The sequence below is a fragment of the Gavialis gangeticus genome, unplaced genomic scaffold (genome assembly GCF_001723915.1).
Source record: "Gavialis gangeticus isolate Ggan-Ray unplaced genomic scaffold, GavGan_comp1, whole genome shotgun sequence".
Taxonomy (NCBI): domain Eukaryota; kingdom Metazoa; phylum Chordata; order Crocodylia; family Gavialidae; genus Gavialis; species Gavialis gangeticus.
In genome coordinates, this window is record NW_017728992.1 from 102,342,529 (window position 1) to 102,353,791 (window position 11,263).

Consider the following 11,263-nt stretch of genomic DNA (forward strand, 5'->3'; position numbering starts at 1 on the left):
GTGTACTGTTGCTGTCGGGAACAAGCTCTCTGTGGATTGACTGGATATGATTCTGGAGTTCGCTTTCTGATTCAAATTTAACATTGCAACTAGAACAACGTGTCTTCAGTCCCCCTGCCTTGCTTTTGTTCTCAATGGAACTCAAGTTCTCATTCTGGCCCAGGCCTTGTCTGTTACTGCTTGAAGGGATGTTGACACTTGGACTACCACTTTTACTGAGATTAACACAGCTAGCACACAGACCATATGGCAGACCGTTGATGTCAAGTTTCACTAAATCCTGTTTTGAACGGAATTCCTTCAGGCAAGAAGCACATTTGTACAGTTTCTGAAGATGCTGTGCTCGCCCCGTAGTCTGCACCGCAGAACCGTTTCCTGTTTTTTGCATGTGGAATGTCCCGTGGATTTTCAGCTCCAAGGTAGAGGTCACCGTTTGCATGCATACCACACAGCGGAATCCTGTTAAGGAATTTCTCAAATCAGGGTGCATTTGGCAATGCTCCAAAAACTCCTCCTCGCTTTGGAGAGGCATTTTGCAAATTCTGCAGTTTCCAGTATCCAGGCTCTTACTATGAGTGACTTTATGTTCAGTAAGAGTCAGAAGAGATGGAAACCGCTCACCACATATCGGGCACATATAGTGTTTCACTGGTCCCAAGTGCGTCTGCATGTGCTCACGGAGCCCATTTTCAGAGAAGAAGGTTCGAGAGCACACGTTACACTTGTAATTCCCTTTAATGAGTTCAGCCTTTTTCTTAACTATGGCACTTTCTCCAGGTCGGATATTGTGATCTCGAAGCTGGTGATTTTGCAGGAGAGTTTCCATTGTGTAAGCTGCTCCACAAATGTCACATCCATACATGGGCTCAGATGTATCAACATCTTCTTCACTGCCATCATGGCTGTTATGGGACTCCTGACTATTTGTCAACAAGGTTTGGAGTTCCACTTCCTCTTTCTGAACTTGCTCCGATGCTCCATTGGTTCCACAGTTTGGCGTTTTAGTTTCAAAAACACAATGCTTTTCCCTCAGGTGTTTCTCCAGCAAGATAATAGCATGGAAAGCTTTACTACAGAACTTGCAGTTGTACTTCTTGCTGTGTGTAGTAATGTGGCACTGAAGCTCCACCTCTGTACCAAACGACTCACCACAGAAAATGCACTTGTGCACTTTCCCTTGGTTCTCCAGGTGGTTATGTTTAACATGCAGCTGTAGGTCAGTTTCATTGCGGAAGTCCCAATTACAAGACGTGCATCTATATACCTTCTTTTCATTGCTGTGCTTCACAGCAAGGTGTAGCTGAATGGAGACTTTGGAGTCAAAAACCTCTTGACACAGGGTGCAGCGAAAGAATACAAACGTATGCATGTCAAGCAAGTGTTTCTGTAAGTCATCCACCGAAGTGAATTGCTTGTCACAACTTTCACAGATATAGTAGGTAGAGGTTATCATGAAATGAATTGTTACATGCTTCAGCAGAGACTCTTGATTTGGGAACTCCTTGTTGCACTGTGGGCATGTCAGTTTTGGCAGGACAGTGTCAAGGTGTGTTTTTAAATGAGTTTGAAAACCATCCAGGGAAGTATACTTAGCACCACATTGATTACAAATATATTCACCTGCAGGACGTGGAGGAGCACCACCTACAGCCTGCATCATCTTTAAAGAGGTCTGCTCTATAGTAACTGGAGATAAGGGGCTCATGGCTCTGGATTTTTTTCCATTGTGGATGTAATTCAGTGCCAAGGGAATGTTCTTATGGTTCTCCTTGATATGCTTGTTCAATTTAAGAACACTATTGAATATTGGAGAATTTGTGCAGTAGGAACAAGAATATACCTCTACTACTGGATCTTTTGGGGTTCCAAGTACAGGGGAACCAAAACGGGAACTGCTAAGATCACAATGGACTTGTCTAATATGCTCTTCCAGAGAAGAATCAGTAAGAAATCCCATGTAGCAATGGGGACAAAAAAATGCATTACTGTCCTTAGCAGCAGGGTTTGCAAAACCATGAGAACAACGGATATGTTCCTGAAGAGTGTTGAGGTCATTGAATACTTCAGAGCAGAAGTTACACTGGTAGACCATGGCAGGCATGGTAGAAAAAATCAATGCTGGGTCGGGGGCTTCATGGACTTGCTTAAGATGTTCATTCAGATTGTACAGTGAGGGAAATACCTCCAAGCAATACTGACAAATATGGGCTTGTTCAGGCTTATCTAAATGCATAGTTTTCAGATGTATCTGCAGAACTGCAAGGCTTGAAAATAACTGTTTGTTGCAATAAATGCAGCTATAGGTAACCTTTGCTTGTTTACTTGAAGGACCAGTAATGTCTGGTACTTGTTGGGCTGCCCTTTTCCTTCCACGACCCTTTGTAATTGGGGGAGCAGCTTCTACCATCGTCGAACTGTCCACTGAAAGATTTGAATCTGGAGTGGTACTAGATACTGAGGTGTAACCAACAGTTACCAAAGAAGGGCTGTTGCTATGATTGCATGATTCTGGTTGCTGGTGACTATCCATGTGGCTGTACAGTTCTTCAACAGTATGGAAGTTCTCTGAGCAAATGCTGCATGAGTTCTTCTTTTCACCATTATGAGCCTGCTCCATGTGATTTACAAGAGACGTTTCCTCTACAAAGAGTTCATGACAGTAAACACACTGAAGAGCAGACCTGTCCTCATTTGGAGAGCACTCAGGGTGACATTCTGCTATGTGTTTCTGAAGATCTTCAGGAAAATCAAAGCCTTCCTCACACTGACTGCATTTCTGAGTGTCTTTCATCTTCCAGTCCTCCATCCTGGAAGCAGACTGAGAACCATCTTTGTTCCTCTCATGAACCTGCATGTGACCATGCAGAGAACTTGATGAAAGGAATCCACGTCTACAAATGGCACATTTATATGGCTTGTTGGACGTATGAGTCTTTAAGTGAATTTTAAGATGATCGCTTCTTGAAAATGCTGCATCACACTCACTGCAGTGATACTTCTTGTCTCCTGTGTGAAGTTTTATATGGCGGTCTCGGCTCCGCTTGTGTTTAAAGAGGCGACTGCAATACGTGCATTTGAAAGGGAGTTTGTCACTATGACTTTGCTCATGATGCTTTAAGTAGCTGAGGCGGCTGAATGACTTGTCACAAAACTGGCATGGATAGGGCAATCCTGGGACACCTTCTTCTTCACCAAAATCACAACCTTCTCCATGGCTGGGTGAAGTCTGGTCTTTGCTGGAGGGGGATGAAGCTGGCCATGAACAGGTAGGGTCATCCTCAACATCCACTCCATCTGAAATAAGACAAAGGATGTCCAAAAACTTAAATCAACCCCAACTCAAAAGATACACTAAAAGGTATATAAGCATACACACAGACCTAACATTGCAAAAAAAGCTGAAACAAACATGCAACTTTTCAACTTGGAACATGATATTTTTCAAACCCAGATCCAACAGCTTTTTTCCTACATATATTTTTACCACACTGTAAAATATGAAAAGTTATTAAATAGTTCTATGCTTATATTACCCTTTTATTGCTTTTTATAATTTTTTTTAGTTGCAGGATATGTATTATACATTGACAACTTTATTAAAATGCAGATTTTAATATATTTAATGTTTCTTTGTATCCATTGTAAAATGATTTGCATATTATGTGAGCACCTGAACAGTCAAATGAAAGGAGGAAATATTACTAGAATGATTTAAAATTAATGCAGTCAACCCACATGACTAATACTTAATAAAAAAAATTCCATCTGCTTTTCCCTCATTTTCCCCCTCAAAGTTGGTTCTGAAAATGGAAATCTTTTAAGGGGTTATTATTGATATAGACCTTTGTGTTTTCAACAAAATAATATTAAAAAATTACAGGGGAGGAAAAGGACAAAAACGTAATAAAAGTGATGTCTTCTGCAATAAAATACAACCAGGATTTCTTCAATAACTATACAATTCAGTAAGCAAGAGCCAGCAAATAGATTATAAAATGTTCAAAACACACAAACAAATATTATACTAAGTCAGCTAGGATCAAGGAAAATGAAAAAGATTCACAAAAGCCAGATCTTAACAGTGCTTTTATATATTTATTTATTTTTCGAGTTCAAGAGGTTGCCCACCACTTCTTCCTTTTTGCAAAAGCCTCAGCCGACTGAACTTCCTTAGTTAAACAGAACCTGTACATTTAGGTGATCATAGACAAAGCTACTTGTGAAAAACTGGAAACAGGAAAAATGATTAATGATAATGGTAAAAGCTGAAAGATTTATGACTAACAAAGAAAAGGCAAACAGGAATGCAAGCCAGATAGTAAACTAAACTAGTTTTGCAATTAAATTATTACTTCACCTCTGCACTGGGCCAATTTTAACAACGTGCTTAACAGGTGCTGTCTGGGATTTTTGCAGCCCCCCTCCTTTTATTTATTTATTTTTTTAACAGAGAAGGATATGCTTTAGCAAACATTTGTCTTAGCATAAAACTTTTTTTTGTAAAAAAAAAGAATGCTCAACAGTCCCATCTGAAACAAATCTTTATTCCCCACCAGGAGTAGCGTCATCTTGTTTCCTTTAAAAAATAAAGTTGATTAAGATAACAGTATAGAAAAAGTGTGAGTAAACCTTCAAGGAAAAAAAAAATTAAGGTATTTTTCAACAAAGGTTAGGTTTTCTAACTTCTCCAGCCTCCTAAGAAGAAACTTATCATATTAACATGAAAGTTAGCGTTGGCTTGTATTATGTAAACAAATTCCAAGCCTGCTTTCTTTAAGGTAACAAGATTTTACTAGATTATCAACCTCTTGCTTATCCACAGGAAACAGATGAGGATTCATTTCTTTCCTGCATCTAGAAACTGATGACAACACCATCTCACTATCTATGCCAGATGGCAACCATCTAACTCTGAGAAAACAACCAAACACCATTCCTGGATTTCTGCCCATTGCAACAATGCTTTTCAATATAAATTGAACACTGCATGATTTTGTATCCTCTTGTTTATTCCTCTGAAAGACAGGATTTCACAAATGACATAGACATTGCACACGTTTACACACGGCGTATACATATATATGGAAGGCTGGCTTGCAACAAAGACATGTATTAAGAAAAAACAATTACCACCTCTTTCAACTGTAAACAAAGGTACTCATATATATCTGTGTGTGTGTGTATGTAAAAAAAGCTTCCAGTTGCTCACATACTATCATCTGCTAAAATGCTTACTGAAGTATTGTAAGCAAAGTCTCTCACCCTTTGGGATAATATTAAGAATGTTGGATTTTTAAAATTGTGGCATTAAATGGCTGTTTGATTCTCATGAGGCTTTCAATATAAATCTACAACTGCCCTTTCAAAATGCTAGATTTGACTTAATAAACTAGAGCTGGTCATTAAAAACAAACAAACAACTCAGAATTTTTCTTAATTCATACCCCATTTTCTGAAATTTTATTTTGATAGGGATTTTCCTGGGAGCATTATTAAGGACCCTTCCTTCCCCCCCTCCTTTTGTCATTTAAAAATCAAATACATTTCTGACATATGAACTACTTTACACTTCTGGCAGATAAAAAAGAATTTATGTCATTCAGCTGAGCAAAGAAAAATAGTTTGCAACTGTCTAGGCTACATATTTTGTAACCAAATTTGGCATTAAATTGTGTAACCTATGCAGACATGATATATTATTGTATAAATGTTTGGAGGAATATATAGGAAGTGTTATAAATAGGCTACTATCACTGACACTGCAGTAAATCACTTTCTTTTTGTGGCCACTGTCTGCCTGTTTTTACCTATTATATAACTATTCTCTCTGGGTTGTAAATCTCAGTGGGATGTCAAGCAGGCTGTAGGTTCAAGTTCAAGTTCTGAATGTGACCATGCTACAGTACAAGCAAATGGTAGTTTCTCTCCCACCTTTCAATTCCCCTTGCTTGCTTATGATATGTTCCTTTAAGCTTGTGTACAAGGTAAAAAAAAATCAGACAGGGAATTGGGTTAATAAAGTACAAAAGTGGTTCTTATTGTCCAACTAACCTGCATAAAATTTCTATTCAGCTTTTTTCCTTTTTTTTTCCGAATGAAGCCCAAAATGAATCAGTGTAATAATCCTCAGCATAAAAAAAGAACAAAAACTCATTTAAAACAAAATTAATACTTACACAGCCTTATTTTTATAATTATATTTTAAAATTGAAAATCTACCTCTTCAGCACAATATAACTATCTATTCTCCTAGCAATGCATGGGGAATTTCCTTCATAACAGTGCAAGGAGATTCAGTACGGGCCCTTAACACGCCACCACACTTGATGAGGCCGGCTTGGATAGAGTCCCGTAATTTATATATATGTGGATCTTGTGACCATTCCAGAAATTAGAGGGCAGTGGGAGCTACTACTTTATCTTATTAACTGGGAAAGCATCATGAGAAGAGCTACACTCAGTTCTACTCCCCATTTCCATGTAGTTCCATATACAAGTTTGGTGCTGTGTTGAGAGAATAAATTTTACCCACTGATAGAAGAACAGACCCAAAATCCCTTTTAGCCAGTTTCCCTAATAGAAAATACAAGTAGTTCATTGCTACTCCACATATATCCATGTGTATAAATTTTATAGACGCCTACACACCGACCTATGTCAACATTACTAATACTAATTTAAATGTTATGACAAACTCTTGTAAAATACTCTGGATCAAATTCAGATGCACACCTACAGCTCCACCAAGGTCAATGGGAGTCATACACATCTAGCTGAGAGAAGAATAAGGCTCCGCATATTCTATGGAGTACTTACGGGGTTTTAAATATATATTTTCTGTATCGAGTTATATTTTTTTTTCCTTCTACACTCACTAAGTGCTACTTACCGTAAATGGTTTTTTTGTGTTATGGCAAGTATTCTGCGTTTTGATGTGATGCACTTAACATGTCAGTGTAAATTTTTAATTTTTGGAACCAGTCACTTCACACTAGCTGCCTCTAAGAGGGCTCCAGCGCTCACAACCAAAAAACTTTGTTGGAAATCGGCTACGAGGCCTAAAAGTCTATTTAAAGATGCAAATGTGAGTGAATAGTTAGTGCAGATGTTTTTCTACAGGAACTGTACTTGCTGAGTTTCACCATTTCCATAAAGCACATTAAAACAAGTGTGTGAACACTCTGAGATGAAAGTACCAAACACTCCTGAGAATTCCAGTGGAAAGTAGAGCTGCCTGACTTTTCTCCAAGCAGACAGGAATGCCCATGATTCAGCAGCCTGAGTAAATAAAAGAGGTCCTTATTTCCTAATTTTGCTGGCTGGCCACACTGCAGCAGTCTCTGTGCTGCTGCCAAAGGGGATGCAAAACTGGAACTACACCCAGCAGCTGAAGGACTGTCTTTGTTAGCCAGCCAGGCCTTCCTGACCATCTTCTGGCAACAAGACTGCCATATCCTGCAAGGAAGACCTCCATCTCAGGCTGGATAGTTCTGTAGACTGCCTAATACGACTAAACAACAGATTTTGCCTGGTCTGTGTTGGAGGAGGACAGCTGGAAACTCAGTTAGTAGCAGAGTAACACCTGTTCAGTCATATTTATGGGGGAAAGTGCTCACTAACAGAAAAGTGAAGTAATTCCAGGAGTTATTCCATGGAGAGGGGGAGGTGTGCATGAAAGCACAAAGCACCTCTGTGGTGCTAGCAGCCAGGCACTCATGTGCCAACCTCAGTAGTTGCAAAGTCTTGAAAGTGATCGTATCCCGAATGCTGCCGACCGAATTAACAGTGCTGCTTCAGAAAGGGCCATTTAGTCACTAGGAAGGTGTATGACATATGCACATTTTGACTGAAATATGCTGCAGGGCAGGAGGAGTTGCTGGCATGCATTATTTTTCTATGTGATTTAAACAGTACATGTTTTGCCGCTCTGTTCCTTAAAAAAAAATTGCAGTGAACCTTTAAATAACAATAAATGACATTTTTGCTGTGCCTCTGGACCAAAAAAAAATAATAATCACAAAGCATTTTTAAAGAGTCATGTATTAAGCTTCTGAGTATCCTGACATAACGTTAGTATATTTTTGCCATTTTACTGATGCGGTAAACTGAGGCATGGAAACAGAGTATGATTTGCTTCTAGTCACAAACATCCTAATCTGACTAGGCTAGAATAGAACCTAGGTCACCAATGCTGTGTCCTTCCCAGAAAAAAAACAAAAAACAAAAACACCTCTCTTGTCTGAAGCAAGGAGTCGCCAGAAAGCTTAATTGCTACAAAATTACCACAGAACCCAAATGAAATGATAGTACTTCACATGCCCAGACGAGGACCTCCCAAGTGCTAGTTCTGCTGATATATTTTTGTAACCTGGGCTAGTTAGCTGCAACGGCAGACTGGTCACATAACTGGCCTTATGGGACTAGATGTGATGTATGTGCAAGCACTACATAGCAAGGTCTCTTTAACAGGGACAGGATTTATAACAATGGTTACCTTTGAAGGGAATATACAAGAATCTGGCAAATCAGGTAAACCTAGTACCATAGCATATATGCATGTTATAATATATGCATTCATGTGGACATATAAATATACATACATACATACATGTGTATGCCTATATATGCACGTGTACACAATTTATTGTTTGTAGTTCTACAGCCCATAGGAGCCCTAGTCATAAACCAGGACCGCATTTTGTTAGACAAATGCATACGGTGTATACATATGGACATTCGTGTGTATGCACATGCAGATACAAACAGAAATACATGCCAATGTGTGGTATAATGTTGCATACAAAGTAAAAGTCAAGTTAAAAAGGGAAAGAAAAAATGTCAGCCTGGTCAGTTACCTGGACAGATAATAAACTTCTCCAGTCTTAAATCTTTGCATTTTTGTGTAAGTAACTGAGAGGAATGGGTATTATATATCACATAGTTTACTTGTAATATCCGTTTCATGCTTTAGTGCCGGATAGATTTTATATTATTACTACTGCTAATTGTCTACCAGACTACCTTGAAAATGAGATAAGGAATCCTATGGGAATATGCAGGTGTGAACAAATGGTAAATGAAGTGGTTAGACATTACTGAAATCAAACAATATTGTGCAATGTATGTTAAGTGTATACAAATAAATGGAAGATCCAAGTGTAATACATAAATACCAAGATGATCTGAATGGTATCATGATTGTTTCTTGTTATTTTTCTTCCACAGATTCATTGGAAAATGTTCAAGTTTAAAGTCACTTTAAAATAAAATATGCATTATTACAGTTTCCTCCATTTATTCTCAATAGAAATATAAACAGTTTTGGAAAAGCTGCAACTTTAATACCATCACATTTTTTTTCACATCAATGGCCTCACATTAAACTCACTCATTTGCCTCATAACTTATTTAACTGCTTGAAAACTAATACTCTGTAATGGGCATTCAAAAGAGAAATGTGAACTTTAAAAATTATTTATAATTTACAGATGTTTTTAAAATCTATCAATTTTTTAAAACCACTCTGGGAGGACCAATTAAATGCATTAACAGTTGGATTACTGGGGGAGAAACTTAAAGGGGTTCTATCCACTAGCAGCCGCAGATGGTGGAATTAAGGGGTTCTATTTTAAATAATTTGACAAGAAAAAATGCATCTTAGAAACAAGTTAAGGCCTTTTAATACCTTTGCAGAAAAAAACCCATTTTTTATAAAGTGCTTTTATAATGCCCTCAGCAAACCCCTCCCCTCCTTCTATTTATCTCTGAAAAACAACTTTCCAGATTTACAAAGCCTTCTTCACGAGATACATTACATTTACAGGACACAGAAAAGAACATAAATGTTTTTTTTTGTTGTTTAAAGTTCATTTGAACAGACGGCGCTCAATGAAAGAACAGTGCATTCTTAAATAGTTCATTCAGCTCCATCTTTCCAATTAAAATCTAAATACTGAGCTGGAGCCAATAGTCAACATTCAGTTCATTCAAGGAAAGCAAGACTTTTGTGTTTTTTCAAGACAAGGAAAAATAAAGAAGCAGTTTTCAATGGTTTGGGGACAGAATTACTTTTCCACATTCCCCAACATATAAATAATGACAGGCACCATCCTCAAAGCTTATTATATACTTTCTGTAATTGAGAATCATATATTACAAAACTAATTTACAGGGCTTCTCTATTTCTGACTACAAGAGTACTAGCTCACCTGCCTAGAGAGTAAACCTGACAAAGATGCTTAAACAGTATTTTGTCCACTCTATCTTGCTATTTCTTGTTCACGTTTGTTTGTTTGTCTGTATGAGTCACAGACCACCAGCACTGTTTCATCTGAAGCAAAGGTCAGAAAAAGCCACCCTCCTAACGATTACTTTAAGAACCAAGCTATTGGGAAGTAGAGGCAAAACGCACAGACACTCTCCACAAAGCTTCTGAGTATTAATTTTTGCCTAGAGATTTTTTTCCCTACAAAAACAACACCAACTGTTAAAACAAGTGATTAATATCTTCCATGCAGAATTTCAGTCTCTCTCTTGCTAGAAGATAATTTGTCAGGTTTGTTACTTGTAGCACTGTTAATACTGGTTATTAAGGACAACTACAGATGACTCGGAGATAATGGGTCAGGTATTGCATGGAACCCCAGTGATTTCATTTGCTTTCAGGCCTCTATATCTCTAGCCAACACTATGATGAGATGAAACATTGTGTAAACCCAATTTTCCTTTGCAACGTGGCCCCTTTTCAGGGTTAGAGAAGACCTTAAAAGGTGTCAAAACTAACCCAAATAAAATACCTCTGTCATAAACACAACTACAACCTACACCTCTGTCATAAAGGGAATTATCCAATGTAGTATAGCCAGTGGAACAGACCTACTATGCCCCCTTTTGCAGCTGACAGCACCAAAGCATGTCTGGGACTACAGGAGGTGTTGCTCTTTTTCTCCCCTTCATAACCCATGGGCCAAGGACTCAGGCCCTGAAACCTGAAGAACTCAGTGTTGCCAACTCTCACGATTTTTGGCATTATTGTTAAAGTCTATGCTTCAGGAATGTGAAAAACTTAGGTCTTTCTTTCATCACCCCCCCCACACACACCTCTCCCACCCCCCCAAAATCACGAGAGTTGGCAGTATTGAGAACTTCTACTGAAGGCCAGACTTGCTCTGCCTTGCATTCGGTCTGCAGGCCTTTCTGGCCACAAAACTCATTCTTCCTATGGTTAGGGAGGAAATATTACTGCCCCAGAGCTGACACAAAA

General features: G+C 38.5%; 1 protein-coding gene across 1 annotated transcript in view; it reads right to left on the reverse strand.

The window, feature by feature from the left end:
* ZNF521 (zinc finger protein 521) overlaps nt 1-11,263 on the reverse strand; it is a 340,116-nt gene that overhangs the window by 187,161 nt on the left and 141,692 nt on the right. The window contains exon 4 of the mRNA XM_019518872.1: nt 7-3,294. Within this exon, the coding sequence (XP_019374417.1) occupies nt 7-2,854 (2,848 nt within the window). The 5' untranslated portion in view covers nt 2,855-3,294. The remainder of the gene's footprint in view (nt 1-6; nt 3,295-11,263) is intronic.